General features: G+C 43.5%; 1 protein-coding gene across 4 annotated transcripts in view; it reads left to right on the top strand.

The window, feature by feature from the left end:
• The window catches only part of DSG2 (desmoglein 2), a 164369-nt gene that overhangs the window by 117220 nt on the left and 30216 nt on the right, over positions 1 to 16933 (top strand). For all 4 annotated transcript variants that reach the window (XM_040354108.1, XM_040354107.1, XM_040354110.1 and 1 more), the window contains 3 exons: positions 113 to 257; positions 3439 to 3602; positions 16245 to 16382. In XM_040354108.1, coding sequence (XP_040210042.1) covers positions 113 to 257; positions 3439 to 3602; positions 16245 to 16382 — 447 coding nt within the window. The remainder of the gene's footprint in view (positions 1 to 112; positions 258 to 3438; positions 3603 to 16244; positions 16383 to 16933) is intronic.

Raw genomic sequence — 16933 nt, forward strand, 5'->3', positions numbered from 1 at the left:
TAGTAGAATATAAAGGTTTAATTTAAACAATTTTCTGACCAGAGATCATTAATTCACTATACAATCATTTTTAATCTTGTTGTTCTTCCTCCTTCTTTTTTTTTCTTCTTAGTTAAAAGGTTATGCCAAGGATGAGACTGGAAAGGATGTGGAACCTGCTATAGATCTTCGAGTTAGTGTTGAGGATATTAATGATAACAGTCCAGTGTTTACCAGCGAAGTTTTTGTTTGTTCAGTTGAAGAGATGTCTACTACAAGTAAGTGTAGTATTTTAATAATATCCATAAGAACAGTTCAATTAAAAATTGATTTGAGTGGAGTAGGCAGATTTTTATGTACAGCAGAGCAGGGGTCGGCAACCCGTGGATCACGTCCCTTCCTTGCAGACCCCTGAACTGCTTCTTGCACACATGTAGAGTGGCACAGAGAAGCAACAACTTGGTATGCTGCGCCGCTGACCAGCAGAAGGAAAGGGAGCCTGGACAGGGGCAGCATTTACTGGAACCAATTCCCTGTAATTCTCTCCTGCAACAGCAAAAAGCCAACTTCTCCTCCACTTCCCCCCCCCTGCTTGCTTTCAGCTGCTGCAGGAGGAATCTACAGGGGATCGGTTCTAGTAAATGCCAGCCTGTCTGCCCCTCTTGTCCAGGTTTCCCTTTCTTGTGCTGCCTGGGACCACCTGTGTGCTTCCCAGGTCCTCTGTGGGATTGTTTCAGGATAGAGAGCAGGCGAAAAGGGCTGGCAAATGTCAGTTCCTGGTCCCTTCCTTCCCTTTTTATTTTTTTATTTTTTTCTCAAATAACTTTTTATTGGAAATAGTTGCAGACAACATACAAGAGCATATGATATAGCAGGGGGAGAGATAAAAAAATAAGGCACAGATCAACGCATATTACAGGTCTTCATGTCGTCATGTTCCTAAATAGTATCTAACACATATCTGAGGTTGAAAATGCTATTACTTGGTAACATACACTAGCATGCTGCAAACCATAAAACATGGAGAGAGTCACAGGGGTACTCACAATAGAAAGAAGAAAAGAGGGATAGAAAAAGGGAGAGGGCTCATCGTGGCAGCTCATTCACCTGATCATGGTGGGTCCTCCCGAAGGCGCCATGGCTCCCAGACAATGTCGTGGGCTTCCAGCTTATCCCGTATCCTGGCAGTCATTCTCTCCATCAGCTCCACATCCTTAATCCTGGCATGCAGAGCCTCAGGGGTAGGGGGAGAGCAGCTTTTCCAGTTTAGGGCTATGAGACAGCGGGCAGCTGTGAGGATATAGTGACAAGAATACCATTCCTACTGTGAAGCATAGTGGTGTCAGCCATTAATGCAGCATGTTATCAGAAAATACTGGCAGACAATTTTGTGTTCTTCTGCACTAAAGCTGCGCATGGGACGCCCTTGGACTCTCCAGCCTCCAAATCCTGGTTAAGGGGCCATTTAAGGACATGGGTATGGCTTTACTTTAGCTGACTTCATACCAATGGAATGTCATTGTTAACTGACCAGGGTGACCGGGCAAACTTTTTTCTTTTAAAAGATGATACTGCTGTCCAAACTATTATACTGTGTACACACAACCGTTTTTCATGACGTGAAAAATGCAATTTTTTAAATTGTTAATTAAAAACGATCGTGTGTAGGCTCCAGAGCATTTTTCTCAATGTGAAAAATGGCCATAAAAAATTTAGAACATGCTCTATTTTTTCTTGTTGTTTTTCACGTCGTGAAAACGGTCGTGTGTAGGCTTTAACAACGGAAAAAAACGCGCATGCTCAAAAGCAAGTTATGAGACTGGAGCACTCGTTCTGGTAAAACTAGCATTTGTAATGGAGATGGCACATTCGTCATGCTGCAACAGACTGAAAAGCACGAAGACTGAAAAGCGCAAATCGTCTTTCACCAAACTTTTACTAACGCAAAATCAGCCCAAAGGGTGGCGCCATCCGAATGGAACTTCCCCTTTATAGTGCCGTCATACATGTTGTACGTCGCCACGCTTTGCTCAAGCATTCTTTTTTTTACGAACGTGTGTATGCAAGGCAGGCTTGACGAGAATCGCGTCAAGAAAAACGTTTTTTCCATGACATGAAAAATGGTCGTGTATACACAGGTTTAGGACTGATCATTTACTTGCATACTACTTCTGTATATACCCTAGCCAAAACTTGGAAGGGCAGGTCTCGTCTCAGAGCTGCTATCATGCAAGCATTTCATTTTGATAAATTGTGCCACGCCATATCAAACTGGGGACTCCATGGCGAAAAGGCATCTTTAGTTAACCACTTCAGCTCCGGCAATTTTTTGCTGTTCGGCATTGCACTGCTTTAACTGACAATTGCGCGAACATGCAACGCTGTACCCAAACTAAACGGATATCATTTTTTTCACACAAGGCACTTCTTTGGTAGTATTTGATCACCACTGACCAATTTTGAAAAAGACTATAATTTTTACCTTCGGCTGCAAAACCTCTCCAAGAATCATTGGTTGGGACCGGCTGACAGGCTCCCACAGTGTAAGATCACAATGGGAGTGCATACAAGCGCCCTCTAAACTTGGAAGTAGGAGTATGTTGCTTTGATTACAGCAGCCGACTTTAGTATATGAAAGGAAACCTTTTCTGAGAGAAGCAAATACCTGTTCCCTGGCAGTCCTGCTTACTATCTCGCTTCAATAATTTCTGTCACAAATACAAAACAAGTATTCAGACAAGGATCTTCTCACTTTTTTTAATTTCTTATTTACATACTTGTCCTGGGCCAATGAATGAAAGTATTAGAACCACTGGGTCAGCATAATGGCAACACAAATATCCCTTTTTTAGGGCGAAGAGAGGCAATGGCAGGACATTTTACTTTGATTCTGTTAGGCCAGTAATGGTGAACCTTGGCATCCCAGATGTTTTGGAACTACATTTCTCATAATGCTCGTGCACTCTGAAGTGTAGGTAAGCATCATGGGAAATGTAGTTCTAAAACATCTGGGGTGTCAAGGTTCACCATCACTGCACTAGGCCTTATTTTTTCGTTCACACACTTGCCACACTTCAGAGCCAGGAAGGATCAAAAGTACGTTGGCAACGTCATGTCTGTGCTCATCTCATTAAGCTGACAGCACTGAGAAATGCAGGAGAGCCTTTTTTGGCTGACCCTGCTGGTTGTCCTTTTATTTGTAAAATCTTCACGAAGAATGTGTAATTGCACTAATTTGTATGGAGTAGTGATTTATAAAATTTACCTGAGATTTAATGTGCATCCTATACAAAAACAGTTTTTATTATTTAGGCAAACATGAGCAGTTATTTCATCTGCAGGGATTGTAGGTCTGTTCTTGTAAACATTATCTTCATATGATTTACAATTATATAGACAATCTGAGGCTAAAATATATAATTTTGCTGATATTTATTAATTTTTTTTTTTTTTCTCCAGATACACTCATTATGGTTCTAAATGCCACAGATGCGGATAAGCCTAACACCATAAATACCAAGCTTGCCTACAAAATAATTTCCCAAGAACCAGGAGACAAACTCCTTTTTTTACTGACAAAGGATGGTGAAGTCCGCACAACATCAACAACACTTGACCGAGAGGTAATATATGATGGACATAGATGTTTAAATCTGTACTTTGGAAAAACTGATAAATACAGTTAACATACAAATATTTTGTTTTTCCTGCCTAAGGTTTTGTAATTTTGCTAATCCAATGATGTGATCAAGGCATTTCTGCCAGACAACACAGCCTGGTACTAGATCTCACTGCAGACTACACTGCAGTTTAGCAATATACAGTGGGGATCGAAAGTTTGGGCACCCCAGGTAAACATTTGTATTAATGTGCATAACGAAGCCAAGGAAAGATGGAAAAATCTCCAAAAGGCATCAAATTACAGATTAGACATTCTTATAATATGTCAAAAAAGTTAGATTTTATTTCCATCATTTATACTTTCAAAATGACAGAAAACAAAAAAATGGCGTCTGCAAAAGTTTGGGCACCCTGCAGAGTTAATATCTTGTACTTCCCCCTTTGGCAAGTATTACAGCTTGTAAATGCTTTTTGTAGCCAGCCAAGAGTCTTTTAATTCTTGTTTAAGGTATCTTTGCCCATTCTTCCTTACAAAAGTCTTCCAGTTCTTTGAGATTTCTGGGCTGTCTGTCACGCACTGCTCTTTTAAGGTCTATCCATAGATTTTTAATTATGTTGAGGTCAGGAGATTGTGAAGGCCATGGCAAAACCTTCAGTTTACACCTCTTGATGTAATCCCCTGTGGATTTTGAGGTGTGTTTAGGATCATTCTCCATTTGTAGAAGCCATCCTCTTTAACTTCAGCTTTTTCAGATGGCATCAAGTTACCATCCAAAATTTGCTGAAATTTTATTGAATCCATTTTTCCTTCTACTCGTGAAATGTTCCCTGTGCCACTGGCTGCAATACAACCCCAAAGCATGATTGATCCACACCCATGCTTAACAGTTGGACAGAGGTTCTTTTCATTAAATTGTGTGCCCTTTCTTCTCCAAACATACCTTTGCTCATTCCGGCCAAAAAGTTATATTTTAACCTCATCGGTCCACAGAACTTGTTTCCAAAATGCATCACACTTGTCTATATGTTCATTTGCAAAGTTCAAATGCTGATTTTTGTGGTGAGGACGTAGAAGGGGTTTTCTTCTGATGACTCTTCCATGAAGACCATATTTGTACAAGTATCTCTTTATAGTGGAATAGTGTACCACAACTCCAGTGTCTGCCAGATCTTTCTGGAGGGATCGTGCAGTCAAACGTGGGTTTTGAATTGCTTTTCTCACAATCCTGCGAGCTGTTCTGTCTGATATTTTTCTTGGTCTTCCAGATCTTGCTTTAAAGCGGAGGTTCACCCTAAATTTCAACTTTCTCTAAATCAAACCACTATCCATCGTCGCAATCCGTTGTTTTTTTTAAATCAGATTCTTTACCTTTCTAATCCAGCCTTCAGTGTTCTGTCAGTGATCCTTTCCCCGCGGGAGTGGGTGTGTATTATCTTTTCCCCGACAAGCGCGATGTCTCCTGGGAGTGAGTGATGAGAATCCCAGGAGACGCGCTGTACTGTAATCCCGCGTTATCTCACGGGTCACGTGACTCGGCAAGCGGGTCATGTGACTCAGGCGGCTACGAATTCGCCATTTATCCCAGAAGGATACGCTTGTGGGCTTCAGACTGCCCACAAGCAAGATGGAAACGTCCATCACACATTTTTCTAAAATATATTTTCGTGCATAGACTATGCTGGTGGCTCTAGTATTAGGACATGCGAGTGCCGGATCAAGCAAGGTAAGACCGCAAGAAGCATGTAAAAAGAAAAAAAAATACCCGCGGAACCCCCGCTTCAACTTCCACTGTTCCTGATGACTGCCATTTCTTAATTGCATTGCATTCTTAATTGCATTCCGAACAGAGGATATTGACATCTGAAAACGCTTTACTATCTTCTTATAGCCTTCTCCAGCTTTGTGAGCATCAACTATTTTCAGTTTTCTAGACAACTGCTTAGAAGACCCCATGGTGCTGATTGTTGGGGCAAGGTCAGATAAGTCTGGGCATTTAAAACCTTTGAGATTGACATCACCTGGTCTTCCCAGACGATGATTGAGAACAATCCATGACACTGGCAGGTCTCGGCTTTGCAAAGGGTGCAGTGCATGCTATAAATTCTGCACCTGAGGTAAATTCAGTTGATTGGACATGATTTGGAAAGGCGCACACCTGTCTATATAAGGGTCCACAGTTAACAGTGCATGTCAGAGCACAAACCAAGCCATAAAGTCCAAGGAATTGTCTGTAGACGTCTGAAAGAGGATTGTATCGAGGCACAGATCTGGGGCAGAATACAGAATTTTACATTTTTTTGGACATTGAAGGTCTCAATGAGCACAGTGACCTCCATCCATAAATGGAAGAAGTTTGGAACCACCTGGTCTCCCCTAGAACAGGCTACCTGGCCAAACTGAGCGAGCAGGGGAAAGGTGCCTTAGTCAGGGAGGTGACCAAGAATCCGATGGTTGCTCTGCCAGAGCTCCAGCATTTCTCTGTGGAGAGAGGAGAACCTTCCAGAATAACAACCATTGCTGCGGCATTCCACCTATCAGGCCTGCATGGTAATGGTAGAGTGGCCAAACGCCACTCCTCAGAAAAGGCATGACAAGCCCGCCAGTTTGCCAAAAGGCACCTGAAGGACACTCGGACCTTGAGAAACAAAATTCTCTGGTCTGATGAAACAAAGATTGAACACTTTGGCCTGAATGGTAAGTGTCATGTCTAAAGGAAATCGGGCACCGCTCATCACCTGGCCAATACCATCTCTACAGGGAAGCATGGTGTTGGCAGCATCATGCTGTGGAGATGTTTTTCAGTGACAGGAACTAGAATAGTAGTCATAATCGAGGGAAAGATGAATGCAGACATGTACAGAGACATTCTTGATGAAAACCTGCTCCAGAGCGCTCTGGGCATCAGACTGGGACAAAGGGTCATCTTCCAACAGGACAATGGCCCTAAGCACTCAGCCAAGATAACGAAGTTGCTACGGGACAATTCTGTGAATGTCCGAGTGGCCTAGACTTGAACCCAATTGAACATCTCTGGAGTGATCTGAAAATGGCTGTGCACCGACACTCCCCATCCAACCTGATGGAGCTTGAGAGGTCCTGCAAAGAGTGGGAGAAACTGCCCAAAAATAGGCGTGCCAAGCTTGTAGCATCATATTCAAAAATACTTTAGTCTTTATTGGTACCACAGGTGCCTTCAACAAAGTATTGAGCAACGGCTGTGAATGCTTATGTACATGGGATTATTTTTTTCCTTCCCTCTTCTCTCTTTTTTTTTTTCACATTTTCAAACAAACTTCTGTCACATTGTCATTATGGAGTATAGTTTGTTGAACTTTAAAAGAAAAAATGAATTTAGTCCATTTTGAATAAGGCTGTAACAGAACGCAGTGTGGAAAAAGTGAAGTGTTGTGAATACTTTCCGGATGTCCATCGTGTCAGATCTGTATCCAATCTACATGAAAGTACATGAACTTTGATTTATTTGATCATTCCAATATAGAAGATCACTGATGAGCTAGGAGTAGTTCCCCTCTCTCGCGGTCTGAGTGCTGTGCCGGGAATTCTAGAATCTGATATTTTAGTCTTGTATCAAATAACATTTTGTAGGTTTATTCTACCAGAATGATTTTTAACAGTTTAAAGAGATTGCGTAGTGTTAATTGACAGTAATCGCATAGTGAAAAGTTAGTCATTTTGAGTAAGTCACACCTTTTATAATGGTCTGTTTCATAGCTGTCAGAACATGGATCGTGAGTGCAAATTGATGCTTGTAAATCCTGTTTGGTTTTAAATTCAGAAGTGCTTTGCTTAGATCCATAGGTAGCAGTCTTTGGAAAGGATGCAAAGAATTGATAGGATTCTGTATTCAGAAGCTTTGAGCAATAGGATATGACCATCATATAAAACGTAAAACATACAGTACCTGGTTCTGAGCAGCCACAAAAGCAGTTAGATGGGCAACCTGGTATTACACAAGCTAAACAGCTTAGCACCATGTGCCATCAAAGGATAACTTGTAATTGTATGTTCTCCATCTAAAGCATTTTGAGAACAGGACTTAGCGGTGTCCCAAATTTGGTTATAAACTTCATGTTCTAATTCAATCATTTGTGTATACTGTATAGTTATGAAGTGACAGGGTAAACTTAAGCTGGCTATATATGGGTCAAAATTCAGGTGGTTCAGCAGGGATCGGCTGAATTTCAATCCATGTGTGGCCACTGTGGTTGGAACAGAAGTTGATCTACCGTTGAACTTATATTTAACCACCCTGTTGGTATTTGCTTGGTCGACACTGCACGCAATAGACTGCAGAGCTGATTTCTGTATTCTGACAGCAGGGAAGTGACGTCATCGCCGCTCGGGCCAGTCACAGCGGCGGGGCGGCGATACACGGAAAAGACTATTAGGCAACAAGGCGGTGGAGGGGAACGAGAAGCTCTTTGCGGGCTTTGATCTCAGGTAAGTCATTCATAATGAGCTAGTATGCTATGCATACTAGCTCATTATGCCTTTCTCTTGCAGAGTTTTTTTTTGCAGAAAAAGAGGCTTTACTTCCTCTTTTAAAGAACAGGATTTCTTCCTTTTTCTGTTAAGGCGCACTCGACCATGGCAATAAGTGCTTCATGGGCAGTGCATCACCAGGCTTCAATGACTCAGAGCTGCCACTTGGTCTTCAGTCCATACATTTTCCAAGCTCTATCAAGTAGATGTGAAAGTACATGACAATACCGCCTTTGAGCATAGTGTGCTGCAGGCAGCAGTATAGGGCTTCTTGTCCGTAAGCAGCCTGCTTGATCTGTGTCTCCCACCCTTTATTGAGCATTGCTCTGGGACTTCCCATTATGCAATGACTGGCTCAGTGTCCCGTGATGTACGATCACGTACGAAGAAAACAGGATTTCTTTATCGTACATCACGGGACACAGCGTCTTAGTCATTACTAAGTGGGTTATATTCCACCTTCAGGTGCTGGACACTGGTGTAATCAATTAGAACAGGAAGTTCCCTCCCTATATAACCCCTCCCATACTGGGAGCACCTCAGTTTTTTTACCAGTGTCTAAGGTGTTGGTCACGAGTAAACATGTGCTCTGAGGAGCTCCACTGGAGGGATCCATGCTGGATTTAAAAAGCCTCCATAGAACCCGGATCCATCCAAGGTGCTTCATAGCCAAAGTGGACGGTACCCAGGCCTCGGTACGAAGAACAAGGTTTTGCCTATAATGCCTCTCTTCAGAGGGCTGGACCATGGGTTCCAGTACTTTGTGCCTTACCAAGGAACCAAATGTTTTCTGCTGCCAGGGTGCTTTATAGGTCCAGGGGAGTGGTGTTCCTGACCATGGACCCCGGTCCCTGAAGGTCTGAGACAATACCCACGGTGAGGAGTGAAGGCTGGGCCTCTTGCTTTGCAATACCCTGCAGCGTGGAAAGGTAAGCGGAGGTACCTACGGGACTTGGTCCGACAGTAGGTTCTCCATTGGTGATTATGGGTATTTTTATGCTTCTATGCATGGGCAACTTAACCACTATGTCTTTTAAGACGGGAGGGCTCTGGCACCCATATACCTCCCCTAGTTGGTCCTAGTCCTCTGCTGAACAGGCTATTGGGTCTTGCCTATAATGTATATGTGCCTGGGCAAAGAAACCACTATGTCTGTTAGACAGGATAGCTGTAGTACCCATAGATCTCCCCTTCAGAAGGCTGGTACCCCTAAGTCCTATGCAAAGGATTGTCTTGAGTAGCTGCATTTCTTATCTGTTTTCCACCACTAAAGGCAGTAAAAAGACATGCCTGGTGTTTCGCTTACCATGCTTTCCAGAAATGGAAGCTCAAAGTTAGCTGATCTATGGTGCGGCTTACTTCCTCCGCTTCAGGCTCTGCCACGATGGGGGGGGTCCCTCGTAGTCCGGGTCCACGGCGCTCCTTGGGGGATCTCCCTCTCCCCCCGCCTCCACAATTCCCATATGCGCGCGTGTGCGGGGGGGGCGCCCTTTGTAGGCGGGGGGACGATGTGGTTGCCGCTGGCGCACGTGCTCGCCGACTCATGGTGCAGACGCTGGGCGGCCCCTTCCAAAGGTCCAGACGTCAGAGCTCTGTAAAGCCAGGGGGACACAGTAGCTTGGAGGACGTAAGCACCTCGTGGGGGTTGGATACAGATTCATCTAAGACACCTACTCAGCATCTAGCTGTGCAGATTAGCAGGCATTATTTGCTAGACTAAGTTCAGCTGTTGATGCACCAGGGTTAAGTTCCTCTGCTTTTGGCTTAGGACTTTTTTGTCTCCCCGTAAAAGAGGGTTCAGGGGTATCACCACCTGATTCTGGTGGCCCTTTATCATGCTTGCATGATACTATACTCTCCTGTAGAGGTTTAAGACAGCTCACATAATGAGCTATCAGCCCTGTCAGGCGTTGCAGCCTCCCCCAACATTGCAGTCACTCTGCATATGTTTTGTTGCATTGCGTTTATGGGTCTATAAGAGGTTAACTGCTATATTCACAGCATCCTCACAAGCAGAAAACAGTGTGTGTCCCTTTCCCTGCTCTAAATCCTCAAACCAGGGGATTGAAAAACCTGAGGATGAAGGTTCACTGTCAGAGAGATAAACAGGTGTCAGCCGAATCAGAAGCCCCACAAGCTCTGGTTGCAGATGCAGTCTTTTCAGAGATTCAAGCTGCATATAACTTCCCTCAGCCTAGACGGCCAGAGCCTCTGTCTCCATAAGGTCCTCATCCTGGGGTTGGCTTCAGGCTAACCGAATGCACAACTGGGGAATGCAGTTTCTGCTGTGCACATGGCTAACGTCGCAGGTTTGCAGAGTCGCACATCTGCAGAACATAACTGCCTCTTTACCAGTCCGCATGTTAGCATGAAATACATGAGTTTGGAATGTTCAAAATGCATGTGGGGTAAAAACAGGTAACGGAGCATGTTTTAAATGTTGATCACATAAATAAACATGTTTTTTTTGTTTGTATGATTTTACATGGTCACGTAAGGGTGTTTACTCACAGCAAAGTGCCTAAAATCGCATAAAAATGCTTAAAGTGCATGAAGATGCGGGATCACACATAGTTACATGATAACCCGAGTCCTCAATTATCCAAGGATATTTGGTTACACAGAGAGGCTTGTTTTCCACAGGAATGCCTAAAATCGCATAAAAATGCTCAAGGGCATAAAGATGCGGGATCACACAGGGTTACCCGATAACCCGAGTCCTTGATTACCCAATGATATTTGGTCACACGGAGAGGCTTGTTTCCACAGGAATGCCTAAAATCGCATAAAAATGCTCAAGGGCATAAAGATGCGGGATCACACAGGGTTACCCGATAACCCGAGTCCTTGATTACCCAATGATATTTGGTCACACGGAGAGGCTTGTTTCCACAGGAATGCCTAAAATCGCATAAAAATGCTCAAGGGCATAAATATGCGGGATCACACATTGTTACTTGATAACCCGAGTCCTTGATTACCCAAGGATATTTGGTCACACAGAGAGGCTTGTTTCCACAGGAATGCCTGAAATCGCATAAAGATGCTGGAGTGCATAAAGATGCGGGATCACACATGGTTATCTGATCACCCGAGTCCTGGATTACTCAGGCATATTTGGTCACACAGAGGCTGTGTCCGCAGAAATGCCAAAAATCGCATTAAAATGCTTAATTGCATAAAAATGCTGGATCGCACAGGGGTGCTCGATCATACAAGAATCCTTGGTCACACAAGGGTCCTTGTCCGCACAGGAGTGCTTAAGATGCATAGATGTTGGATCGCATGAAAATTGCTGAATCGCTTAAGGATGCATGTTTGCCTAGATTTTGCATTAGGAGGCATGATAATTAGGTTTCCTTAATTATACAGGATTCCTTGGCCTTGCATAGGAATACGTGTCTGCAGGGGTACGTGTTGCACAATGCTGCATAACACGTTCATAGCGCATACTTGCTTGCAAGTTGCTTGTTCATAGCTCACATGCTATATGTATGCGTGTATGCAGCACACCCCCTTTTTTATGTTTTTGCCGAAAACATATTGGTATGAATTCATGTTTCCATGATCACACGCCTCCATGACCACATGCTTCCATAGAGGCATATGGCTTAAAGCTTGCCACATGCACATATGGGGAGCTATTTGTAGGTGTGTTTATTTACAAGGCTGATAGGGCCTGCCTCTAGCAGGTCTAACGGCCCAGGGTATAGCAGTGATGGCAAACTCCCGCTGACAGATCAGTCAGTAGCATGGCTGAGCCTAGGGGAGTCCAGCATGGTTAATTTTCAGGATCTCCTGGGTTAGGATCCCAGTCTAGAGGGAATATGCCGGCTTCATTCAAAGACAGTTCCCTATGCTAAGTTTTATTCAAGGCTGATATAAACCTTATTCTATCGGCCTGGAACGAGTGGATCCTAACCTAGCATTATCCTAGGAGTCTGGTCCCAGGGATATGCTGGAATTGCAGTTGATGGTTCTTAACTGAATGATTGGCAGAAAGGAAGATCCTTCATACCCGTTACCTGGGAGCAGGTTGCGAGGGCTGGCCTCTAGGAATAGAATCCAGGCCTGGAAGAGACCACGGCACAGGGAAGGTGGTCAAGCTCCAAGGGAGCCTTATCTGTCAGCTTTCTAGAGCTATGGATGGAGCATCTGGCTTAAGGGCCTGAATGTTTAGGTTGCAGGGTTGCTCTGTCTGAATACAATCTGACAATGCCTCTCTAGTGGTTTGCTTTGTTTACCAGGGAGGAGCTTGTGCTTTGCCTATTGACAATCGTCATTTCATGGAATACTAGATTGGCAGGCGATTCGCTGGAGCCTTCTACAATTGTGTCCAGGGAATTAACCTCTACACCCCGACTTTTTTCTGACCAAATGTCGCAGAAACGGTACCCTGTACATAAAGGGTGTTGACGTCCAGGTTCAACAAGAAATTGAACAACTTTGTGTCAAGGACAAAGGATCCACCCGCATGCGGGACAGATGCGTTAGTGATCCTGGGGGACCAGTTGTCGCTGGTTTATGTGTTTTCTCCCCCCAGGGCCGCAACTTTCGTGGCTTCCGTGCTACATCAGAAGAGAACGGAAGCTGGCCTAATTTCTCTGGTATAGCCCATACGACCTGACTGTGCAGGGAAAGCAGAGGTGATCGTAGAGGAACCAGGGCCCCTTACAGCTTGTCCAGGCCTGCTTCGCAGGGTTGCATCCTGTCTTGCATACAGAGGTATTAATGGCCTGGCTGTTATAGCCCGCATTCTTGAGGATCGGGGCTTTCAGTATCAGCGGCAATTACCTTGATTCATACAGGAGAGCTGGCCTCCAGGACCAGATATCCTAGGATCTGGAAGGCCCATGTTCCTGGTGTGAAACCAAGGGGTGGCATCCTTGGTAGTATGTCATAGGTAAAATTATTGCCTTCCTACATTGGAAAGGAGATGAAGCTAGCCTTAAGTTCCATCAAGGATCCGATCTCTGCCTTGTCAATATTTTCAAGGATCGCTTGTGTCACACTCTTGATCCGGGCCATTATACAAGGGGTGACGGGTATAAGTCCGCCAGTTAGGTCGCCCCCGTGCTCGGAGGATGGGATCTAGTGTTGCTGGCTTACAGAGTCAGCACCTTGGGCTGATGCACCATGATTTCCATTCATCCGTCTAAAGAGGAAATTGGTGTTCTTGGTTGCGGTTGCCTCCGTAAAGGAAGTATTGGCAACTTTCTTTGTATAGAGCAATACTTAATTATTTTTACAAGAAGGGTGATGTAAAATCCTCACCCAACCTTATTTACTAGAGGGATCTAGTGTTCATTTGAATCAAGATATTCTTGCCTTCCTTTTTATTTTTTTCCAAGACCTTGGTCCGCGGAAGGAAAGGTTATTGCTTTCTCTCAATAAAGATGAGAGCAGTTTAAAAAAAAATCTAACGTTTTGTTTTACTGCCAGAAGACCCTAGATGTGGGCGGGCAGTGTTCGGATCAGCTATTTAAAATGGCTACACGCTCTCTCGTTAGAGTAAGAGAGGTCAAGACCTATCTGAAACGGCTGCTCCGATATGGAAAAACTGATGTTGTTGCGCTACCAGGAAGCCCCAGGAAAGGGCAGGCAGCGTCTAAATTAACTATTGTCAAGTATTGATTCATCAGGTTTTATGCAGGCTTGTGGTTTGAGAGGGCTCCCCCAGTTTCTTTTGGGGTGCACCCTACCAGGATAGTTGGCACTTCATGCATGGTGCATTACCAAGCCTTTATGACTCAGATTGGCCAGGCCGTAACTTGGTCGTTTGTACTTACGTTCACTAATCCCTATCAGGTGAACATAAGACGACGGGAGGATGCAGCCTTTTTGGCGCAGTATGCTGCAAACAGCATTATAGGTCCTCATGTCTGATGGCGGTCTGCGTTGTTGGTGTCTTCCTCCCCTCAGTAAGAATTGCTTTAGGACATCCCACTTAGTAATGACTAAGACTCTGATGGTGTCCTGTGATGTACGATAAATAAAATAGGATTTTTATAACAGCTTACCTGTAAGATAAAGTACATCACGGGGGACACATAGTTCCCGCCCCTCTTGTTTAGGGATATTGGGACACTTATTGCTTTGCGACAAAAACTGAGGTGCTCCCAGTATGGGAGGGGTTATATAGGGAGGGAACTTCCTGTTCTAATTGATTACACCAGTGTCCAGCACCTGAAGGTGGAATATAACCCACTTAGTAATGACTAAGACTCTGTGTCCCGTGATGTACTCCAAGAAAAGGATTTTACAGGTAAGCTGTTATAAAAATCCTATTTTTTATAACCGCTTACCTGTAAAATCCTTTTTTTGGAGTACACCACAGGACACAGAGGTCCCCCCTTCTTATGGGAACCTTACTGCTTTGCTACAAAACTGAGGTACTTCCCTAATGGGAGTGGTTATATGGAGGGGAACTGTCTTCAATTGGTTGTGCCAGTGTCCAATCACCGCTGGTGACCCTTAACCCATTATGTAATGACTGGCTCTGTGTCCCGTGGTGTACTGCAAGAAAAGGATTTTACAGGTAAGCTGTTATAAAAATTCTGTTATTTTAGTAAATATAAACTGCTATATACCATTTCTTGGCAGTATATAGCGGTCGTATGGATTTTCTCTGTGTCTGGTTAAAGCTTGTAGGCGGATTTTTCTCCTATTGTCCAATGAGCCCTGACCCCTGACCCTGTCTGATCAGTGCTGATTGGCCCTGTGCTGATCACATGCACATTCCCAAGAAAAAGAAAATCTCTCTAGCAATATACACCAAACTGAACATGTGCAGAGTATCCCCAATGCTCTGTACGATCAGCAGATTATTTGGACACGAAGAGGGGGAGATTCAGAGAAGACAGGATCAAACAGCCTTTTTACACAATGCGCAGGATTAACCCCTTAGGTTCCACAGTGACTGAAACCCAGCATGCTTTACTGCATATACAGACTTATTTTACTGTTGCGGGTTTAGTAACACTTTAATTGGCAGAATCTTTTCTCGTAAGTTCCCTGATTTACCTGCCTTTGGTCATGGCATGTGGATCGCGCTTCACTGCTGGTTTTTATTTTTTACATCCGGAGCCCTTAACCTTGGCACCTAGTTCCAGTCCAACCATAACAGAAATATCAGTTTGTGGTGGATTTAGTGGTAGCTCAAGCACACTCTGTATGAATTGCTATATTCTAAAGTATATGCATAATCTGAAGTGTGTGGTTTTAGAATATATACCAGCATATCCATATGGTCTGAGCTAAAGATCTAGCTGTCTGGTGGTTATGACACGATTTCCAAAACCACATCACATACCTACAATCTTTGGTTTCCAAAAACCAAACTGTCTGTGGCACTGCAACAATTATGTGTAATGAAGAATTCAAAATATTAGGTTCTGTATGTGGCCATTCCCCCTGCTTGCCCGGCATGTCATGACTTCATAGGTTTTTCCTTAAATGCCATTTGCGTGACTCTTTGGCTTTGACATTTCTCCAGTCTGTGATTTAAAGCAAGCATGCAATAAGTGAAATCAGAACTCCCTGTTTTTGCATATTTTTTGCAGTTCATTGAATTAGAAAGTATGGAAATCAGAGGATCCTCATGACAGCCAGGCAGCTGGCACCTTCAGAAGGAGCAAAACTTGCCACAAGAACATTAAGGCTGTCATTGCAGACCCCCTCCTTCTCAAAATACTAGTTACCTGGTCATCGTGCTAAACCTCTTGCTTTTATTTGTGTGAATTACTAATCCTGAATCTGTGAATGGGGCATTCTGCGTTGCTTTGACTTCTTTTTTTTTTTTTGATTTGCACTCCTAATTTCGGGGTCAGTGACTCAGCAGGAAAGTCAAATGGGCAGCCTAAATAAAACAGGCAGCCAGTGTTTTTGACGGAGATCTGCCCCCATATTTCTCCCTGGCAGGTGTGCTTTAAATCAGGAAGAAAATACTTAAAAGGTTACATGGGCCCATACATTAACAGTGCTGTCATCATCCAGATACATCTATTCATGCTGATTCAAATGTAGTAGGTATTGTCCTCTGGAATGTCAACATGCACCATTAAATCCTATCTATACAGGCACAGGTTTTTTGACAATGCATGTATTCTTCTGTGATAAAGACTAACCTTTTATCTTTTAGCAACAAGCGAGCTACATGCTGGAGGTTGAAGTAAAAGATCGGGATGGAGATCCAAATGGAGGTCTTGCTGGAACAGCCAAAGTGAAAGTCAAAGTTATAGATGTAAATGACAACATTCCTGTTCTCGAAAAAGAAGAGGTGAGACTATGGTTTGAATATATATTGTTGTTTTACAGGTCAACCACAAAAGCAGTGTAAATCCACAAAACTACATTAGACAATTTTTTTCGGATGAACTGCATATGTAGTTATGACAGGCTTTATTGTGAAGTGTCTTATGAAGGTGTGTTCTTTAAAAAAAAGAAAAAGCATATGTACATACATGTAGCGTGCTTTGAACTTGGTAGTGAAACATAATGAATATGCTTTATAATGTGACATAACCGTGCATTCACACTGGTGGAAAGCACTACTATTAATGCATGACTTATTAATAATATAATATTAATTAATAATTGCTTTTGTAATAACATTTTGTAGTACTCTACTCGCCAGACTTATTATTTCTTGTGTGTGCAAAAGCCGAACACGAGAGCCAAATTTTTTTTCTTGTGATAAAAGTACTACATCTGTCCAGTTCCCAACCTTGTTACTAGTGGCAATGGTTTGGTCATGTGGTGCTACCATCCAGGTCTAAAGCCCCATACACACTATTAGATTTTCTGCAGATTTACCAAAACCATGTAATA

This window comes from Rana temporaria, chromosome 5, assembly GCF_905171775.1.
Source record: "Rana temporaria chromosome 5, aRanTem1.1, whole genome shotgun sequence".
In the NCBI taxonomy this organism is placed as follows: Eukaryota; Metazoa; Chordata; class Amphibia; order Anura; family Ranidae; genus Rana; species Rana temporaria.